This window comes from Oryctolagus cuniculus, chromosome 5, assembly GCF_964237555.1.
Source record: "Oryctolagus cuniculus chromosome 5, mOryCun1.1, whole genome shotgun sequence".
Taxonomy (NCBI): domain Eukaryota; kingdom Metazoa; phylum Chordata; class Mammalia; order Lagomorpha; family Leporidae; genus Oryctolagus; species Oryctolagus cuniculus.
The window spans coordinates 44610954-44633953 of NC_091436.1; the positions used below are offsets into that span (position 1 = coordinate 44610954).

Below are 23000 nucleotides of genomic sequence, written 5' to 3' on the forward strand. Positions count from 1 at the left end.
AGTCTTTCCTCAGAGAAGTGCTGCCTTATTCAGACGATCCCTGTTTCCTGCCTGACTTTGAATTTTTTTTAAAGATTTATTTATTTGAAAGGCAGAATTAAAGAGAGAGGGAGAGACAGAAAGATCTTCCATCTGCTGATTCAATCCCCAAATGGCTGCAACGGCTGGAGCTGGACCAATCCAAAGCAGGAGCCAGGAACTTTTTCCGGGTCTCCCATATGGGTGCAGGGGTCCAAGCACTTGGGTCATCTTCAGCTGCTTTCCCAGGTTCATTATCAGGGAGCTGGATGGGAAGTGGAGCAGCTGGGACTCGAACCATAATGGATGCTGGAACTGCAAGCCGTGGCTTAACCCTCTGTGATACAGTGCTGGCCCCCTGACTTTGACTTTCATTGTGTCCTGCTTCAAGTCCTGATCGTAGACTTAGAACCCTGCTAACAGGCCCCGCCCCTACCCCTTCCCTCTTTTTGTCATTTGGGGATATAAATCAGGGCATACAATTTCAAATGCCAGTCGTGATTCCCTATGTATTTTTCTCTGTCTGAATTATAAATCTTGAATCCTTGATAATAAGAACATTTATTACCAGGTAAGATATACAGAAAAGGAAGAGTATTGCTGGAGTCTCTAAGCCTTAGAAGGAATCCATCAACCTAGTTTGTTCTCCTAGTTTCCCTTTCTCAGAATAAGTAATCCACGCTTGCTTGTGTTTAAATGATGCATAAGCATCCACTAGAGCGGGAGAAAAGACCACCCATGCAAACCTGCCGCGTGCCATGGTAAGGAACGGATGCCTGTCCCTTTAATTCACATGTCAGTTTCCATTTGAAGAAGGCCTTTGAGGCTGGCATGGTGAAAATTCTAGGCAGCGTTTCTTTGGAAACTCTGCAGTATCCATGGATACCCAGTCGGCAGGAAGCAAGGTGCCTGATCTCAGTAGCAACACCCATGGGTACGCAGAGTTGCTCTGCGTTGAAAAGCAGGAAGAGTTCAGACTGATCAGCATTGGAGACAAGGTTAGTAGGGAAACAACTCCATCAGTACTGTTGGGGGTCTCTCCTGGTATGAAAGCATGCACCCCAAATAATCCCAGATAAAGGTCAATTATTTATAAACAAATTTCTGTGGTCCTAGAGTTATATTTTAAATGTTTTACCTGCCATCATTTGCATAAGTTACCAACATATTTCACACAGACTCTAGAAACCTCTGCTGGGCCAGATTTCACCTGGCGACTTCATCATTACCTCAGCCTCTCAGTTACCTGCCAAGTGTGGGTTCACAGTCCTGAACTTTCTCTCCTGAGTAATTGGTTAAAAGAAATGTAATAGTGCAATAAATCTCATTTAACAAGAAAACTACAGGATAGGTGTTGTGGCACAGTAGGTTAAGCCACCACCTGGGACACCAGTTTCCCCTATCAGAGTGCCTAGATCAAATCCTGCCTCCCCATCCAGCTTCCTGCTTGTGTGCATCCTGAGAGGCAGCAATGATGGCCCAAGTAGTTGGATCCCTGCCACCCACAGGGGAGACCCAGAAGGGGTTCCTAGCTCCTGGCTTCTGCCTAGTCTAGTACTGCCTGTTGTGGGCACCTGGGGAGAGAACCAATGGGTGGAAGATTGTGTGTGTGTGTGTGTGTGTGTGTGTGTGTCACTATGCCTTTCAAACAGATAAAAATAAAAAAAAGAGCAAAATGAAGATCAATGATAGCTATTGAAGCCACCAGAAATATCTATACATATTTGAACCTTGTTACCTAAAGGTACTTTTCCTGGCAGATGCTTGCCTGGCATTGGGCACCTAAAAACTAAGTCCTATAATTTTGATGCAAAGTAATTCTTGGATTGAGCAGAACAGAAATGAATTCTTTGTTGCTGTTTTACCCCTGTAGACTGGCATCCCACTGGCTATGACACAATTCTCAGTGTCCTCCTATTTGAAAAATATTGATCCACTGCAAAACTGGTGGTGAGGATCCACACTGTGGGATAAATGACTGTTGCTTTGTGAGAAAGCAGCCTCTGTATTTTTCTCTAAGTGACTTGCCACTCTTCGTATTTGGCAGTGAAGGGGCATGATTTCTGCAGAAGACTTAAGTTTATATTATTTTTGGTTGCCCTCCATCACGCAGGTGCACCCTAAAATATGACCTGGAAGTCAAGTAGAAATGTAGGTAAGTAATTATACCATTCTCAGTGAATATCAAAAGTAACCATAAGGTTTTGCCAAATATCATAGCTTGGAATTGTACTTGAACTCCAGGTTTGAAGAAGATTGTTATCACACTTCATATTAAATCACTGCTTACCCTTACTGCTGTCTCCCTTGGCTAAACCCACTTGCACTCCGGTTTGCAGTTTTGGTTGCAAAGTAAGAAGGGGAGTTGAAGTTCACTGCCTTAGGCACCAGGTGATTTGGAACAATGAACAATGACAGAAGAGCTTCTTGTGTCCCCCAGTTTTTCTCCACGTTGGTCACTATGGATGGCATGGCACAGCTACAATAAAACAGGCATTTTTTTTTTCTGCTTTATGTCTTTCATGAGAAGATCTCTAACAACATATGTAATTTAACCTAAGATACAGATTGCCTTGCTGGCACGACCTAACAATGGTCAAAATCTTAGGAGATATGTGTGGTAGATACCTGTGGTGTCAGCATCTCATATGGGTGCCAGTTCGAGTCCTAGCTGCTTCACTTCCAATCAAGCTCTCTGCTATGGCCTGAGAGAGCAGCAAGAAGCAGAAGATGGCCCAAGTCCTTGGGTCCCTGCACCTATGTAAGAGACCTGGAAGCGAGAGGCTCCTGGCTTTGGATTGGCCCAGCTCCAGCCATTGTGGCCATCCGGGGAGTGAACCAGTAGATGGAAGATCTCTCTCTCTCTGCCTCTGCTTCTCTGTAACTGCCTTTCAAATAAATCTTTAAAAAAAATTAAAGATAAGTTACACTGTAAATTTACAAATATTTTCCATATAGCAATGGTATTTAAAGTGTTCAATGGTGGAGCCAGCACTGTGGCACAGCAGGTAAAGCTGCTGCCTGCAGTGCTGGCATCCCATATGGGCGCTGGGTCGAGACCGGCTGCTCCACTTCTGATCCAGCTCTCTGCTATGGCCTGGGAAAGCAGTGGAAGATGGCCTAAGTCCTTGGGCCCCTGCACCCACATGGGAGACCCAGAAGCTCTGGCTCTTCAGATTAGCACAGCTCCAAACATTGATGCCTACTGGGGAGTGAACCAGCAGATGGAAGACCTTTCTCTCTCTGCATCTCCTTCTGTTTAACTCTTTCAAATAAATAAATAAATCTTTTTTTTTTTTTTTGACAGGCAGAGTGGACAGTGAGAGAGAGAGGCAGAGAGAAAGGTCTTCCTTTGCCGTTGGTTCACCCTCCAATGGCCGCCGCGGCTGGCGCGCTGCGGCCGGTGCACCGCGCTGATCCGATGGCAGGAGCCAGGAGCCAGGTGCTTTTCCTGGTCTCCCATGGGGTGCAGGGCCCAAGCACCTGGGCCATCCTCCACTGCACTCCTTGGCCACAGCAGAGAGCTGGCCTGGAAGAGGGGCAACCGGGACAGAATCCGGCGCCCCAACCGGGACTAGAACCTGGTGTGCCGGCGCCGCTAGGCGGAGGATTAGCCTAGTGAGCCGCGGCGCCGGCCACAAATAAATAAATCTTTAAAAAAATAAAAAATAAAATGTTCAATGGTTAAATTCCAGAATGGCAACCTTCTTTTAAAAGCCAGTTTATTTTGTAGTCTTAATTCACATTGGAATTTCTAATGACTAAAATATGGTTTTGGTTGAGGTATCCTTTCATATACGTAGTGTTGACTTGAAGTAATTTTGTATTATGTGTATTGAATGCAACTATTTTGTTAGCAATTGTGAAACACTTGGTAAGTTACTGCTTGTTAACTGAAACTGAACCAGCTAGACATGACTGAGAAATTTGGCAGCCAATCAGATGAGGAGTTTGCACAGGCAAAGTGTGTGAGAAGCAGGCAGCTCTTGAGTGATGAGGCAGACTGAGGTTGGGCTCTCTCCCTAACCCTGGTGAGACCACTCACCTGCCAACAGTTGATAGGCTAATATTGCTCACCCACCAACAACTGAGTTGATGGTTCTAATTTGAGGCATCTGGCATAGTCACACTGTTTTTTAAAAGACGTATTTATTTATTTAAAAGGCAGAGCATCAGAGAGAGCTTCCATTTGTTGGTTTACTTCCCAAAAGACTGCAACAGCTAGGATTGGGCCAGTCTGAAGCCATGGACCAGGACTCCATTTAGAAAACTCCCACATGGGTGGCAGGAACTCAAGTGCCTGAACCATCAGCTGCTGTTTCCCAGGTGCACTAGTACAGAGTGGGATCTGAAGTGGAGTAGCCAGCACTTGAACTTCTACTCTGATACAGAATGCTAGCATCCCAGGTAGCAGTTTAACCCACAGTGCCACAGTAATGGCCCCTTCTTCACATATGTCAAATGAAAAAAGGCTATTCTTAATCATGACCACTATGAATATTAGTCCCGGGACACAGAGATTATTCAGAATAATACAAGTGTTTAGGTTAATAGAGATGTGAATAGTGCTTATCAAATTGGTTAAATTAGAATTTTGATGGATTAATGGGCAGCTAAAATGGATTAGAAGTTGTGAGATATTAACACTAACTTTGTTTTTCTTCCCAGTGTTAACACTGTGTTTTCAGTTTATAAGGATCAGACCATTATGTGCAGGAGTAGCTTGGCTAATGAAGATACTTGGCTGTAGTACAACTCTAATATAATGCAGTACACTGAATGCAGTTTAAAAAAAGAAGTGCCAGTGGAAGGTCACACAAGTTGAACTCACCAGGCGACCGGGTATTGGGCACAGAGACTGTGTAGCTGCATGCTGCAGTGGGAGAGCCAGCACAGCCTCCAGGCCAGGTGGACAGGGCTGGCTTCCTGCCCAAAGGGCCATGACTTCAGCCAGCAGGCTGGATGGACAAACTGGGGAGAATGCCCACACTCCTTGTGGAAGGGCTTCTTTCTCTGCATGTGTCCACTGATTCAGGTCTATTGTCATCTGCCCTTTTAGGGAATAGAGACTAAGATCTAGGCCTCTGAACATCACATGGCCCTGATCCAGCTTGACTGTCAGTTGAGTGTACAGGCTGGACTGACTGACATATTCCATTAATTTGAATGGAATTTTTTCAGACTGGCTTAATTTTGCTATGTCATCTATAATAAGTACAAAAACCTAACAAATACACATAGTATGGGAGTTTCTAAAATGTGAGTTTTTTAGTTAATAGGCCTATTCAAGTGTGCATTTTATAAATGTTATCTGAAGCTGTGTCATTGCTACTTAGTAATAAATGTATGTTGCCATTTAGAAGAAGAAAAGCACACCAGGAAACTTACCTTGGTGCAAAAAATTTTGAATCCATGCGTAGCTTTTTTTAATCATAAGCATTTTCCATGAGCTTTATGAAGACCCCTCCATCTAATGTAGAAGGTAAAAGTGACGGCAGAAACCCAAGTACGTGAATAGAACCATGGAAAGGGCTGCCAGCCTCTGCTAGCTCTCATTTTCATGAATCCCCTTTTCAAACATCAGTGCTGGACGGGGAGATTATTCAGATAACCCTGGGGTAACTAAGGCTATAATTATTATCGTATCCTCACATTCATCAAATTAGCAGGTTTAAAAACAACACCCATAGAATCATAGCTACACACGTTTAAGGTCATCAATAGCCCTGAAGACTCCAAGAAATTACGAAATACCAAATCACCATCAAAATCAGTTATTTTAATTGTTTAAATAAACACATAGTTGATGTAGGTGAGGAAGGTCACAAGCAGTGGATGAAATTTGCAGGAAGTCCTGCTGCTGCCAGAGACAGTCATGAAAAGGAACAGAAAGGGACTGTTCCCTCAGCCATCAGGGCCATGCTCAAAGGTGGCCACGCACAACTCAAAGCAAATATCTAGGAGCTACATGTTTGGGAAAAACACATTGAATTACACAGACAAGAATTTTGACCAATTGTGTGCCTGTGCATGTTGAGACATGTTGACAATCTACGAATACTCAAGCGTGCTGGTCAAGTGGGTTCATCATCAATACACACACAAATGGAAATCATTTTATTAAACTTTCTGGAGAGGCCATTTGATTAATAGCGTGAAGACCCCAGCTTTTCCCAGTGGGGTTTTGGTCTTCATTTCTGGATCTGCACAGGCAGAGCTGGGCTGGGCGGTGCGGGGGCTTCTGGATGTGGCCGCAGGCTGCTCCAGCTGGCTGCACCTAGCACTGCAGCTCCTCCTCCTCGGCCCGCAGGGGCCCCCCCGCTGAGCTCTGGGCACTGGCATGGGCCGTGGAGCTGAGGACCTCCTCAAAACTGCCTCCGCTGTGGTTCATCCCGCCTACTTTCGTCTGAAATGGGCAGATATACAAACATGCAGTTAAAAGTTGCTTGTCATCGTTGTAACTTTTTTTTTAAGAAAAGATTGCCAAACTTGTGATTACTATGGAATTCAGAAACACTTCGCATCTTCAGAGGCAAGTGAAGGAGGTAGAGAGGTTAGTTGCCTTTAGCAGAGTGCCAGCATGACATTCCTACGTGGGTTCTGGGCTAGGATTCCAACTTTCACTTTTGTCAAGGCTCTCCTTAGCCCATCTACATCTAAGAGTCTAATCCTTTTGGGAGCGTTATCAGACCTGTGGACTTGGTAAAATCTATCCCCAACACACACCCACAGAACTGACTTCCTCAAACTGGCATGTAAGTCTCATCAAAAAGGTACTTCATAAATGTGTAAGTGTCCTAAGGTCTCTTAACCTTAAATTTTCTAATTGGGATTTAGCAGAGCAATCCAGATTTCTGACAAATTTCTCATGAAACAGCAGAGTGGCTCCACAGAACACGATTCCTGGTGCCTGCTTTGAGGGTTGGGGATGGATCAAGTCTGAAGTACTGCTAGTTTCAATGTTTCTAGGCAGTTGCCTTCAGTAACATCTCTTACAAGGCAATGTTAGAATGTTTTATGAGGCTCTCTTTGGGTTCTTGCTATTAACAAAGATTAGAAACACTAAGAAGTCCACTTATAATTTATAAATATGGTTAGGGGGATATTGTTCTAATAACTCAATATGCTATGCATTGGTTTATGCATGGTTTTAAGTGTTTTTTCTTTTTTTAATAAATAAAAGGTTCTCACATAGGTTTTCTTTTAAAATTTTTATTTATTTGAAAGACAGAGAGGAGGAGAGTCAGAGAGAGATCTTCCACCCACGTGTTCACTCTCCAAATGGTTGCAATGGCCAAGGCTAGGCCAGGACCAGGGGCTTTATCTGGGTTTTCTACGTGAATGCAGGGGCCCATCTTTTTCTGCTTTCCCAGGTGCATTAACAGGGAGCTGGCTTGGAAATGGAGAAGCTGGGATTACAACTGATGCCCATTTGGAATGCCAGCTTCGCAGGCAGTGGCTTTACCCACTATGCCACCATGACGACCCCAAGTGTTTGTCTTTTCAAATACAAATGCTTAAAAAGTAATGAAATGATGTCAATAGGTGAAAGAAGGGGTATGCGTTAGACACAGCAGTTTAGATGCCATTTGGGTGCCCACATGGCCTATCAGAGTGACTGGGGTTGAGTGTCAGCTCTGTTCTCAATTCCAGCTTTCTGGTAATGAGAACTCTAAAAGGCAGCAGTGACAGCAGACCAAGATTAAGTTCCTGGCTCCCAGCTTCAGGGTGGTCCAGGCCTGGCTGTTGTGGGTATTTGGGGAGTAAACCAATCTCTCTCTTTCTCCCTCTCTGTCTCTTTGCCTCTCAAGTCAATTTAAAAAATATATATGGTTAAATGTTTTAAAAATTTCCCTAACAAAGCCCTTCAGAGGCCAGGTGTTGTGGTACAGCAGGTTATGCCAAAGCTTGGGATGTCAGAACCCCATACGAGTGTGCCTGACTCGAGTCCCACTTGCTCTGCTTCCAATCTACCTTCCTCTTAATGCACATCGGAGCTAGTTCATGATGGCCCCAGTACTTGGGGTTCTGCCACTCATGTGGGAGACCTCAGTGTAGTCTGGCCTATCTTGGACTGTTGTGGGCAGTTGGGAAGCGAACCAGTGGATGAAAGATCTCTCTTCCTCTCAAATCAATCAAACAATCTATCAATCTTTTTTAAGCCTTTCAGAAGAAAATTGAATGGTCCAAAATGTTTCATGCAAGTCTTATCAATGCCACTGGTCTTCCCTCAACCACTTCTAACCAATGTGGAAAAACACTGTGGAAAAGTAAGCTATGAAATAGGTAACGGTGAAATCAGAGAACTGATATCCACATCGAAGTGACTGCTCACAGGCACATGAACAACGCTAGGACAGGATCCAGCTGCCGGACCTGCACTTCTGCAGACTTCAGTAGGCAGCCCCATCGTTGTAAAAGAGAAAACACTTTATTTTCCAATAGTCACTAAAATACCCCTCTCTGTCTCTTAAATTCAATTACTAAACTAATTTTTCCCCCCACATTGCTTGGGAGCCACATAGAGTCTGTCACACATACTCAGATCAGCTGCTGTGGAAAGCGGGGTGGACGCTGTGTAAGTGAGCAAGCATGACCTTATATGTGGTCTAATAAATCACACTACCGTGCAATTCAATTTTCACATGTCACGAAATATTTTGATTTTCTTCAACCATTAAAAAGTGTAAAACCATCCTTAGCTTAAAGGTCATTCAAGAGCAGGTGACTAGTTGGGTGTAGCCTATAGGTTTGTGGACGTCTGGCACACAGCACTGATTCTTCCACTGTGTTCCCTCAGCACTGGGAAGGGGTAGAGTGTGGGGGAGATGCCTTCAACTGTGATTATTCAAAGAAATGCTTATTTCTTTGCTGAGAGCCATAAATAAGATGAATTTAATGTAATCTACTCTATTAATAGTTCCATTTTCCTGTTTTTAAAAATTTCCATTCACATTTTCTTCGGCTTATGTTTCACAGAAGTCACAGGCAGTATTGAATCATGAATACTGATTACTGATATTTCCTTTTGGGCTTTGTTTCATTCTTCTCTCCTACTTCTTGATATTCTTGCATCAGAATAGTAAAAAAAGGAGGAAGGAACTGCTTTGAAAGAAATCAATTTGGCAAACCAGGGATGGGACAAAGGAGGTTCTTAATTATGTGGATTTTTAAAATTAAAATTTATTTGAGAGAGAGAACAAACTACCAATTGTTGGTTCACTACCCAAATGCCACAATGGCTTGGATTGGACAGAAGCCAAGAACCAGGCACTCAATCCAGGTCTCAACTATTTGAGCATCACTGTTGTTCCCAGGGTCCACATTAATAGAAGCTGGAATCAAGAGTTGGAGCTAGGAATTAAACCCAGGAACTCCAATATGGGACACAGACTTCCTAACTGGGTATCCTAAATGGCAACTTAACCACTGGGCAAACACTCATCCCAATCATGAATTTAATGACTTCACCTGCTGAAGACAAGATGTGCACAATAAACCTCTGCTGGACCCTTTCTTTCATAATGACTTCCTATTCAAGAATGTGTCACTGTTGCCAAAACTATACTTGCTTTTGGCAGAAAATTTCATTCGAATTATCCGGTTGGGCTTCCTCTTTTTTCATAATAAAATAGCTGGTTGACAGAACACAAAGAAATATAAAACAGAACATATTGTGTCCCTTTTTAAAAGAGTTTAGATTCAGGCCATGGAATGCATTCATTCGAAAGGAGGTAAAATAAAAGTATGATCCACTTGACTATGCAGTTATCATGATTCACTGGAACATGGTTGAATATGCCAAATGCACCTTCATGACCACTGGTTCCACGCCTGCTTATTTGTACATTTTGGATGAAATAGAAAGGATGCATATTGACCATACAGGTGGTATCAGCTGAGGTGACATAAGTAATCAATTGGAAGGATGTGGGCAGGGATAAATATTATTAGACTATGATATATTAGAAACTGTCTCATGGAAATTCAAACTACAGATTTGGTATAAAGAGCAACAGGTTTGGCAGAAGTGCCACATGGTACATGACAGCCATGTGAGGAGATGGCAGGAGTGGGCTTCTCTTCACAGCTGAACAATTCTCAAAGAAAATAAACATGGACGTCAGTCTCTGTCAGTGGCATTAGAACAACCAAGCTTGCAGAAGGACTGCAGACGGAAGCACACCGTGGAGACCTGGCAGGCATTCCACTAACTCCTACTGATTCATGAGTCAGAAAATAACCTCACGATCCATGACCCAAGAATGATATGGGAATCTGGGGGAAGAGTTAGTACACAAAAGCAATCTTCGCAGAAAATAAGGGGTATAAAGAAGGGTTAATCAGTGAGAGGAATTCAAAAATTTACAGGAAAGGGAATTCAAAGATAAGTTTATTTTGGTGCAAAAATATTGAAGTCCATGCATTTTTTCCATAATACACATTTTCCACAAAATTTTGAATATCCCATGAATGCATAGATTTCAAAATGTATTACACCAAAATAAGCTTATTTTTAAACTCCATTTTCCATGAACTTTTTGAAATACCTTTGTATCTGTTATTTATTCTTGAGAAGAACAAAGAAATGAGGAATTTGTCACTCCTGAGGAAGGGGAAGCAAACACAAAGCATGGTTATCAGCTATGCTCCATTGCCTGGGCAGGCAGAAAAAGAGAAATTAGACACTGGTCATGAGATAGGAGATTTGTGGGGTGTGAGTCTTGCTAAGCCTACGGGCTATCAGATGAGCACAGAATCCACTTTCAGGAAGTCTTGACACAGGATAGTGTCCTCTGGGCTGAGTTAGTTTCGTGCGTATCTGAAGGAAGAGACAGACTCTATACCTTCCATCCCGGTGAGGTGAGAAAAGGGAGCAGCTCAGAGTGTGGATCAAACACTTACACCATACGCTATGAGCTTACCAGTTTCCTAAAAGCAAAGGAAAATAGGTTGCTCTTTATTCTTCTTTCGCTTCTTCATATCTCCTTCTTCTAAAGACAACCTAAAAAGTACAACTTCTCCTATGTCAGAACTTGACTAACAAGCAACAGAATCCATCCTTCTTGGAATGCCTATGGCTGAAAACCAAAGATCAAGACACTGATTCCTAGGGTTTTTGAGCTTTTTGTTTTGATCCTAAATATTCTATCAAGAATCTACAACAGGGCCTCTCACTCTCTTTATGGTTTATACAACAACCCTAAGGGCACACGATTCAACTCTGGTTTTTTATAGATTGATATATGCATGAAATGATCTGACTTCATGCCCAGCTGCCTTCTTGGCTGCACTGAATGCTGGTGGTCCTGCCTTGCCTTGCAAACTTATGCAACAATTGGCTACCCTGTCCTGGTTCAGTGGACCCAATCACACAAAATTCACTTCATCTGTACCTTAAGGCTTGTGACAGTTGTCTCAACCCTCTCCTCAAATGATTTGAAAGTAGGAGAATTCCTAAAATAACAAGAAAAGAGAGGTCAGCTCCAAAGACCTAGCTATCTTAGCAACCGTGTTGTTTGGTTTTCTGCTCTTGTTTATAAACATTGCCTCTGCACCAGAGCTAGCTGTCACTTTGCCACCTACGACAACTGTCTTTTAAAATACATTTCACTTCAGCTAGGTAGGTCCAGAAACCATAACCTCATGTGGAATTTTTCTAAGCAAAACAATCAGATACTCGACTGAGGAACAAATAATATAGCATTTGGCAATTATACAACTATAATAATTCCACAGTGCACTGTAAATTATTTCCAACATGCCAGAGAAGTAATAGCTCAATCTGTCACTTACCAATTAATCATTTCCGTCACAATATTCTACTTTCTGACTCAGTTTCTGTCTAAAGAATACCACATTTGAATTTTCTTACTTGAAACTTTAAAGTTGATTGACTCAGTGAATCTAAGATAAGACTGAAACACCACAAGGAAAAATAAAATGTTCACAAGTTTTCTTCTTTCCATACCTTAAAAAGAAATCATTTTGACAACTTTCATGATGTGGTATTTCTGAAGTTAATGCCTTCACTATTTTAAGTTGAAATATACCCATTACCTATCTGGTGCCTGATCAAAATGGTGTTACAAACACGTTACTTTTCTTTTCAAAAAAGATAAACCTATCTGTGCTCTCCCCAGAGAGAACCTTCACAGCGTACTGGCATTTTGTTTGCAGTTCATTTATTGTGTAAACAGTCTGTATACTATCTGTCGGCTTTGAGTGTAGATAGTTCATGTGGTGCTTTCTGGTTCCCTACAGTGGATATGGCCAAATGACATTACAATCCAATGACATCGTTGTCATTAAACGTGATATTACCAAGTCCAACTAAAGGACCAGAAACAGAAGTAAAGATGTATCTGCAATCTTGTATTCATGTCAGCTTTCAGAAGCAATGACTGCCATCATTTTCAGCTCAAATAACACCAACTAAATGTTACTCTGTTTCATAGCTGCTTGCTCTGTCTTGAGTGCAGAAAAAGCAAATTATAAGAGGAAGGGCCTGGTGAAGCTTCATAAGGGATAATGACTATATAATATGGATTTCACTGAATGGTATGGGATGAAACATGGCACTACTACCATCAGAAAGAACAAACAGGGAGACTACATTTTTGATCTGGCTTTTGGGGAGATTGTCTCTTTAAACTCTGATGCTCTACCTTGTCAGAAATGTACCTGGAACATTCAGGTTTCATGGACTAACAATGGTGAGTTCAGAGAACCAGGCAATGGCATTCAACTTTGTCTATGATCCAGATGTGAGTCAAATTCCTGTAAGAAGACCTTCATAATACTGCCATTTTGTGATGAAATACCAGTCAAATTACACTTGCATGAAAAGAATATACTTACTGACCCTTCACTTCCACTGCAAGTTTTATTGGCTGAGCCTGCTCACATGACAGCCTCAGCCATCAGTTGCCCAGGCACATGGTGGGCAGACAGTTAAGCCTGATGGTTCATAGGTATATATGTTAGATAAATAAAATCATTTTTTCAAAGTTAATTTCAATGTGCTCATGGGGATTGCATTTGATCCATAAGTCAATAAATGAATTCCTGCTTCACAGAGCAAAACTATGTTGATCTTTTGCAAGCCTTCTTTGGAAATCAGACCTAACACATGACAAGTAAGGAGCTCAGGATCTCAGACAGCACTACTTAATTGGGTGTTCTTATGCTAGGGACAGTCGTTCCAAGATGATCAAAGCAGCCTTGTATCTATGCTCCTTATTTACCACCAAATACAGAAAAGTAAACACTGTGGCTAAATTTCTAAGTCAACCAATTAACCACAGAAACCCAGAGTAGAAGAGACAATTTGACAGAATAGATCATTCTTTTAATTAAATAGCCCTAGAGTGCATGCTGGAGAACAGAGAGAAAACTACTTAATTACATTTAATAATATTATTTACAACAAACTTTTAGCACAACAAATTACTCTAGAAAGAATTTGGCTTCCATGGTCCCAAACTCTTTAGAATAACTGAACCCCTTTATAATGCAGTCCATCCACACTGTGCACTATAAAGCAGTAGAAGAGGCATTTGTAACACCATTTCTGATGGAAGTGGGGGAAGGTCCAAGGCTTGATCTCCTTCCCTTATCAGTGGAAGCCTAGGCAGCTCTAGGGTTCCAGGAGCACCTGCAATGAGCAGCAAGTCTGTTCCTACTTCCTTGTCTTAAATGTGACGAAACTGATACCACTGGGGTGACTTTCCCAAGTCTGCAAAGCTAACCCATGGCACAGCTGAGCTGCAACCTGCCTCTTCTGATTCCTAAGCTCACATTTATTCTCCCAGGTTCTATTACAACCAGCTTGATTCTCTCTGATTGTTATCACCAAGCCAAGCAGACTTGAGGCTAAGAACATTTTCTCACAAGTGTTTATCCAGCCAGTGATCTTAATGACATTTTATTGTTTAACAGACATTTCACCTCAATATATATCTTGCATAAACATCCTAACGAAATGCTTTCTGGAACCTTAGATCTAGCGGTCTTCTACCCTGCCACTTAAACTTTCTCCCTGGCTTGCATTTAAGTCTGCTAAAATAAGGAATGCATTTTCACCTTTGCAGACATACTCAGAATGTTCTAGGCCCTGTGCTAAAGATTTTACATAGGCTATTTTGGTTTTGCCTTATAATTACCACTACACGAGGTAGTTTTATTTCCTGCAATTTTCAGATGAGAGGATGAAGACAGAAGTAAGTGACACCTTTTGTCTCAGACTACACAGAGAAGGCTGGGTATGGTCAAAGGGCCAAGCCCTTTACACTAAACTTCCACAGATACTCAGCTTTTCCTCCTGAAGACTATGAGCAATTAAAAATGAGACCCAAAGTGGGAATTCTCTTTCATGTAAAGAATGGAAGGGGAACAAATATCAATCTATACACATTCTGCATTAACATGATGGAAAATATTTTACACACTTTACCTCATAGCAGGCATACTTATGGAATGGCGAATGGAGTACCTTCAGGGCAAAGGTAGATTAAAGGAAAAAAAAAAAGATAACACAAAGTAAGTACATGAGAGACTCCCTGTTAACAGTTCTACAACAGCTTTTCAAATATCTGAAATATTCCCTGCCCACCCAACCAAGATGATATTTGTTGTCGTTGGGTCTTATGGGCCACGGTCAGCTTCCCAGGATATACGAGTTGATGGTCTACTGTTGCATAATAGCTTCTTTCCTGTAGGCTGCCTAGGTTAGGCAAGCTGAGACTGGCTGGTATCCCCCAGGTCAACCCAGTAGCCCATGGGCATCCTCTCCAGACCCAGCCTGGGTCCTTCTCCTGCTCAGGAACACAGTACACAGCAAAGAGCAATACTTAGGCAGTAGAGGTAGGCAGGTAGAAGCTAATCATTGCACTGCAGAGAAACTGTCCAGAGGAATGCACAGAGTTAGCAAAATACATTCAAAGAGGCCCATGCTAGCAAACACCACTCACATAGTTGCAGGCAAAAGCAGGGACTTATACCTCCCTTTTGATTTAACTGTCAAGATCTCAGACAAATATACACATTCCTGGGAGCTTTCTCCTCCACTTAATTTTTTATAATAGCTGATTCATCTTCTCTGATTGCTTGTCTGTCATTTTCTATTGAATTCTACTCAGAAATAATGCTGGGCAGAGAGAAGAAGGAAACCGAGGTCCACTTCCCTTGGCTGAGGCTGGCGCCCCTATCCCACTTCTCAACAGGGTCGCTCCTTTCCTTTCTCCCGAGAATCAAACAGATCATGTTTCAAATCTGTCACCCTCCCCTGACAATATCTGCTAGGGTTGTTACTGGGGACAGCACTTGACTAGAATGCAAAAAGAAAAAGACAAATTCGGGAAATGCTTATATTCTTATCCAAGGCACTCCATACAGAAACTACAGGCAAAATAGTTCCCCAGAAGTTAATTTAAAAAGTATCTCTCAAAGAAATTCAGCAGCATTTCCAACCTGTTCATCTCCTTAAATATTAGGAAACAATATTTTAAAAGTTTATAACAAGATTCTTTTTGATAAAAGGCTTAATTCAGGGGCCTGGGACTGACAGTTGCAAGCATCTTAACACAGGTGCTTTCCTAGAATATACAGAAAGTTGAAGGTGAAACATCAACACAAGTAAGTTATGAGAAATTCAGAGAAACAAAATAATCTAGAAAAAATAGTTTTCTGTTTCTCTCCTTTCTGTACATTTTACAAAAATATACAATTCTCAATTTCTACTTTCCCTTTTTATTATTCTTTGAATTCTATGGACCTCTGCCAACACAGAAAGAAGTGATGCAGAAAAAGAGACTTCCAGGAGATTGCTCAGCAAGTGAAATCGGTGTGATTCAGAGATGAGATAAATACATGCTTAAACAAATTCGAATGCATTAGTGTCCTGTAGTCCGTATTTTCCTGGTTTTGAAAACAATCTAGCTTGTTCCATTGTGGCACAGTGCAAAAGAAACAGAGGACTCTGGGAAGCCAGGGAGCTGCCAGGCGTCTGGCAGAGCCCACCCACCCCCACCCACCATGTGGTGCTTACCCAATGGAGTGAGATCTGTAGCCAGGCAGCACAATAGAGAAGAGGAGGGCCATGGTTAGCAGATAGGATGCAAAGAAATGATCACACTGTCCTTGTCCCCTCATTCAAGAGCCCAAAAGCAAAGATTAGGTAACTCCATTCACCACTCCTTCCTGAGTATACAGTCAGATACTCTGTATCCATGGCTTCAATCAATGGACTATCAAAAATATTTGAGGGAAGGGAAATTGTCTCTGTACTGAGCATGTGCAGACTTGTCATTATTCCCTAAACAACGGATATGATGATATGTTTACAGTATTTATATTGTACTGGATATTATAAGATGATTTAAAGCATATGGGAAGAAATACTCAGATTATACGCAAACACTTTTGCATCCATGGATTTTGGGCTCTGTGGGGGTCCTGGAACCAATCCCCCATGGATATAAGGGACAATTGTATTGGCTTTTCCATGTGTGTTACAGATGATTTTACCCAATTGTTTGGCTTCTGCTATTCCCATGGATACACAGCAATGGTTGGATTCTCTAATAAAATTAAATTAAATGCCTCCTCCAAACATTCCATCCCCATGCGGTCACAGTTTGAACAAATTCATTGAGAAGTTCCAAGAAGATGCCAGTATTATAATGAAAACAACTCCAAAAAGCTTGGATTTCTTCAGAGTTACCTTCCTAAGTGTGGTCTCATTTTAATTTCACAGGAAATGTTTGGTTAGGCTAATAGTAACATGATTTTACAGATGAACAGATTGAGAGGGGAGGGTCCCATGACTGGGCCAAGGTGACGTCACTTCAGGTTAAAATGAGACTCTTACTTGGATCCAGAAATATAACTTATTTTTACAAAACATATAAAATAAAGCCTAACATTGTGCTTTCATTCCATTTTAAAAGGACCAAATTGTAAGTTTTCAAAATCTCTGATTATTAATTCGGAATTTTTCAAAAGAAAAACTGGGAGATTTTTTTTGGAAATACTTAAATTTTGCTGGCAATCTTTTTGAATAAATTCAGAAATTTGTTCCCAGATTGCACAAAATAATTTTATAATGCAACTAACAAAAAATATAGACTAATGTGATACTTTTAACTGAAGGGGGAATTAAAGCAAAATGCCTGTGATAAAAATTTTGACATTTCCCCACCATCATTATATAAACTATCATATTCATTTGAAAAAAATCAAACTATTTTTTCATTTAAAAGTCTTTATTAAGTTAAACTTAATCAACTTTAAGATGATTCTTATGTGTATTAGTTGCATAATTCAAAACTAAAAACTATTTGAAAAACTTGTTTTCACAGGGAGTTATCCTTTTTGGTAGGCCAATTATGGTTTGAAAGAATATAAAAATATAAAATGTTACATAAAAATATAACTATGAGGCCTTCAATTTCTACAAAGTATTTTAGGATTATATTTGAATCTCTAGTAACATGGGCTACATTTTCAAATATTTCCAGCCAGTTTACAATGAAAGTGTTATCCTCTATATGAAACAATGATTAACAAAATGTATGGAACTCTTGGTTATTTGGAAATAGGTTATCCAGTGTGCTAAAACACATCCATATTGAAGCAGGAGGAAAAGCAATCAATGCAACCTTGATAGTATTCCCAGTCAGTGTATGAACATGAATAGCTCACCATTTCACATTTGTGCCAGAGTCGTCATTCTTCACTATTTAACAATGAGTGGAGCCTTTAAGAAATACAGTGAGCTCCTGCTAATGGACTCCTTCTAATTTCCGTTATGTAGGGTCACCTTGTAACTCAACTCACCACTGAATAAAGATAAAAACTAGCACTTATTGGGTGTATAATACAAGCAAGACTCTGTTCTGCTGCTTTTATAACAACTCAGTGGTACTATTCCTATCCCTCATTTTAGATGTGAGAACAGCCAGGTACGGTGAGTTAAGATGCACTGATCCTCCTCATAACCCGGCCACCTGAAGCCAGCTCACCTGGGAACTTGTTACAAACGTTGATCCACCCCAAGCCCTACTGAGGCACCACCTCTGAGAAGTGCATTCTGTGAAGATGCATTTTAAGCAAACTTCAGGCAGTGTGATGCTGAGGCCCCAGTGTTCAAGTGAAAAGACTCTGACAAGTATGCAGAGAACAATTCTCACAAACACCGCAAAAGCTATTTTCTTGGGTATAAGAGGTAATAGGATCTTTCCTGCCTTTAAAAGATAAATGTTTTAATGTCACTAAATTGACTTCAAATTTTATTTGTAATAACATTAGGAGTAATTAATAATCTAGAAGATTTATCTGTTTATCATATGCTGCCTCTGAGGAATTTATATTGCTTTTTGATAGTATATTATTTGTAAAAATAAAGAAAAACAATGGACTCAGGTTTTTGCCAAGGTCTTTTTTAAACTCCAGCCTCATGAATGCCTAGTTGGTAAGATAGTGCATGAACACTGGCAAAATCCAGCAAATTTTGAAGATGAAAAAATAATTTAAGCACAAACATAAAAATTTACCTTTAGTTGGCAAAGTCACAGGATAATAAAGTATGTAAGAATTTAAAAATCCAGTGAAGTAAGTATAGTGATTATAAATTTTTAAAAAAGACATTGAAAATTTGCTTCAAAAATTTTTTTAGATGAGCCTGATCTAGAAAGAAAAATGAAAGTGATTCCTAAAGAAATTTGATTCAGCCTATCAGTCAAATTTGGAATAAACTATGATAGGTATTTAAACAAAAATTATGAGAGTGATAACTCTCATAATAAATAATGAAATAAATGAAATAAATAATGAAATAAATGGCCCATTTGACACATATTTTCTGATAACTACTATGAGGACACTTGGTTTTCAGTTGAAAACCTACCTTGATGACCAACCTAGTGTTATATAATAGTGGAATACTGAAAATAATAAAAATATGCAAGAGTACTCATTTAAAAGTCTTGCTATAGCTAAGCAATGGATGATAATAGCCATTAAAAATGAAAGCGTAATAAATATTTATTAATATTTAAACAGTATCTTGCTAAGAAAGAAAAACACCGGAAGTATACACCATATGGCTTCTTTTGGAATAAAAAAAATATAACTTGTATGTACGGATTTAGCGTGGAAAAAGATACACTACATGGATATATACGAAAGTGTAACCTGGCACATTCCACTGAACATATAGTTTAATTTATCCTTTAAATTAGGATTAGCAAATCACATCATGTGCTGCATTCTTTTGCAGTCCCTCCTCACTACCCTCTATCCGCCATTTTTCCTGGTTCAGGTCCCAGTGGAAAGGGTGCCACTGAGACCAGGTCCCCTAAGCTGATCCTCAAAGCAGAAATGTCCCAATATAAAAGTGTATGTTGGTCATCCATAAGTGTATCAGTCATCTAACATATTTATCTGTGGACATCTTTTAAAATGTCAAGAACAGCCAACAGAAAGCGCTCCTTTGGCCCGGCTCCCAAGGATCTGCCCCCCAGTACCTCATGTCTCCGAATTTCTTGCTGATGGCCGTCCCTACGTTGCTGAAAGCTGCAGTTGCCTTCTGCCCTGCGTGACTCAGGGTTTCGTGTGTCTTCTTGTAGCTAGAACAGAACAGACCCACAGTAAGCATCGCAGTTTCCATTTCATGATCTCCCGTAAGACATTCATCTTTCCCTGTGCTTATGGTGAAAATCCCCTTTCCTCCAGGAAGAAGAGGATCCACAGAAGGAATTGTTTGCACCCTGTTTGGCAGGATGAGGCTGACTGCTGTTCAGCAGCGAGAAAGACCACTGACCTGAATTCAGGAGGAGCCTACGTTTGCAAAGACAGAGCTCAATGTGCAGGTCTGCCAGCACAAATCACTGACCGCACAGAGAGTAGAGAAAGAGAGGCTAAAGGGAGCAGATAATTCCACAAAAAGAGGCTTGTCAATGAAAGCACCAGCCACTGATGTAACACATAAATTCAGAAATGTAGTCTATGAAGGGAAATAACTTATACTGTTAATGTGCGTAAAACTAAGCAGGAAAGGCAAAATATAACTACTTGCTTAACATATTCTAAATATTTATTGCTGGGAATAATAAGGGAACAAAATATAAATATGGTGCCTTTTTAAAAATAGTTTAAAAAAAAGTTTACTTTTTCATCTACTTGAAGGGGCGAGAGAGAGAGAGACAGATCCACGTGCTGGTTTACTCTCCAAATGGCCCACACACTTGAGCCACCCCAGGATGCATTAAGGAAACTGAGTAAGAAGTGAAGTGACCAGGACTTGGACAGGGACTCTTTTGTGGGATGCTGTTTTCTGAAATGAGGGCTTAACCCACTGAGCCACAACACGCACCCTCAAAATGGCTTTACGAACACGCTGTGAGATTTGTGCACGAGCCCGTGTCTCCAGTAGACTGCGCCTACTTGAGGGCAGGGAAGTTTTTCATCTTTGTGTCCCTAGTACCTGGCAGAGAGGCATACAGGGAAAAACTCAGGGAGCACACGATGAACGAATGGACGATGTCAAAAAGAACAGTCTTCTGTGACTGAACTGGGCCACAGGAACAGAGAGAATGCTAGATTACCCATCGAGAACAGATAACCTGGCAGGAGATTATACAAGTCAAAGCAGAACAAGACAAAAATCTGTCCTGCAATTTTGAGCATAAAAACAGGAAGGAGAGCTCTATAGGACTACCTATAGGATGGGGAAACTTTTACGTAACTTGTGATAGTAAAAGGAAAAAGTTTTTGCATAGGTTTAAAAAATATACTCATGTTACAATGAGAGAGGTTTCTATGTGGGAAAATTAATTACAAAAAGAAAACAAACAGGGCCCCCATGGGAAATAGGACCCCAGGCTCAGAGTACTTAAAAGCTCCAAGGAGGGGCCAACGCTGTGGCTTAGAGGTAAAGCCACTGCCTGCAGTGCCGGCACCCATATGGGTGCCGGTTCGAGTCCCGGCTGTTCTACTTCCAACCCAGCTCTCTGCTATGGCCTGGGAAAGCAGTAGAAGATGACCTAGTGCTTGGGCCCCTGCACCCATTGAGGAGACCTGGAAGAAGCTCCTGGTTCCTAGCTTCGAAACAGCCCAGCTCTGCCCATTGTGGTCATTTGGGGAGTGAACCAGCAAATGGGAGACTTCTTTCTCTCTCTCTGCCTCTGCCTCTCTGAAACTCTGCCTTTCAAATAAATAGATAAATCTTTAAACAAACAAACAAAAATGCACCAAGGAGCACCACTCACATCATAGTTATTCACTGCACAGACCCTGTAACCTGATGCTGCAACTTGATTGAACTCGATCTTAAAATTGAATTAGTAATGTGCATCGCCATCCAGAAACCAGGAGCTTAAGTCTTGAAAATAAATTCTCCTATCAGCCCACTGATAAGCTCTAAAGAAGTTGATGTATTTGCATTTTACTCTCTTTTTAATGCCATGAAATTTGACTCAATTTGATTCCAGTTAGTACTGCCGATAGGCAAAATCATTTTTCAGCGATAACATAGATAACTATGTTCAACAATATTCAAGTAATAATAAACAACTTAAATACTAATCTTCTGATTGGACTGATAACCTTGTAATTTATATGGAAATAGTGTTTAGAATTTTAGATTATTAGTATCTCTTATTTTAAGCTAAATATAGATTACAGCACTGCTAACTTGCATACTTCATAAAGCAGAGTTATAATAAGTTCTCCTTGAGTAAAAGCAGAAATAGTAACATATACTTATGTCAATTGTGCATCAGACAAGTTGGGAGTATTACTTAAGGAGTCTGTGTTCTGGGGCAGGCATTTAGCCTTAGCAGTTAAGAGACGCACATTCCATATTGGAGTTCCTGGGTTCAAGTTCTGGTTCTGCTCCCAATTCCAGCTTTCTGTTCATGCATACCCTTGGGAGGCCCCAGGTGATGGCTTAAGTACATGGGTCCCTGCCAGTCATAGGGGAGACCTGGATTGAGTTCCTGGCTCCAGCTCTAGCTGGGCCCTGCCCAGACTGTACAGGCATTTTATGACTGAACCAGAGGATAGGAACTCTCTGTCTCTATCTCTCTCTCACTCAAATAACAAATTATTTTTTTAAAAAAGACATCTGTGTTCTGTGCCTCTTCTCTGTGTTCCCCCAATCTTCTTTGCACAGCTCTTTGAAAATGTCTTTCTCTGACACCTCCTAAACTTCCCGAGGGTCACATCTACTTCATTCTCAATGTTTGTCCAATGCCTGAGGAAACCAGAGCAGGATCCAAAGGAGGAAAACACAAGTCCTGTCCAGCTCGATTCCCAGACTTCAGCTACGGGTGCAGTCAGGCATTTCCAGTGTGAAGTTCCTGGCTCTGGAGAACAACCGAGGCTTCCTATTAACTAGGAGACTTTTTTTTTCATTACCAGTGTGACTACAATGGGCAGCATTTCCTGGCCAGGACAGGTTAGCACACTGACAGGCAACTTTCAGTAGTGTAGGGTAAGGGGCTCTGCAACCAAAGAAAAACTACTCTGGGGCAGGCGTTTGCTAAGTGATATAGACACCACCTGGGACACCCGTATCCCACATCAGAGTGCCTAGATGAATTCCTACTAATGCACACCCCAGAAATTGGCAGGTGATGCCTCAGATAGGTGGGTCCCTACCACTCCCATGGGAGATCTGGACCAAGTTCCAGGCTTCTGGCTTCCACCTGGCCCAGAGCCAGCTATTGTGAGCATCTGGGGAGTGAACTAGTGGATGGGAACTCTCTGTCTCTGTCTTGTTCTGTCTGCTTTTCAAGTGAATTTAAAAAAATAAATAATAACTTTAAAAAGTATTCTGTTGACGTTTTATGCAGTCCTCTTGTCACATCTTACTAACTTCAAAGTCACTGTTAATAATCAAAAGGAGAATTCACGTCATCTTCTAAACTATTTTGAGCTCATGCATTTTTCTATACACAACTAGAAGACAAAAATTCCAC

General features: G+C 41.1%; 1 protein-coding gene across 17 annotated transcripts in view; it reads right to left on the bottom strand.

Annotated features, from left to right (window-relative positions):
- Positions 1-5776: 5776 nt before the first annotated feature.
- TPD52L1 (TPD52 like 1) overlaps positions 5777-23000 on the bottom strand; it is a 96212-nt gene continuing 78988 nt past the window's right edge. For 2 of the 17 annotated variants that reach the window (XM_008263458.4, XM_070073633.1), the window contains exons 4-8: positions 19545-19646; positions 16067-16081; positions 14474-14512; positions 11415-11475; positions 5777-6424 (exon numbers count right to left, since the gene is read on the bottom strand). In XM_008263458.4, coding sequence (XP_008261680.2) covers positions 6296-6424; positions 11415-11475; positions 14474-14512; positions 16067-16081; positions 19545-19646 — 346 coding nt within the window. In that variant the 3' untranslated portion in view covers positions 5777-6295. Of the gene's footprint in view, positions 6425-10568; positions 11024-11414; positions 11476-14473; positions 14513-16066; positions 16082-19544; positions 19647-23000 lie in introns of those variants that run through there. The other 15 variants (XM_008263459.4, XM_070073636.1, XM_002714801.5 and 12 more) reach the window with 13 other exon arrangements.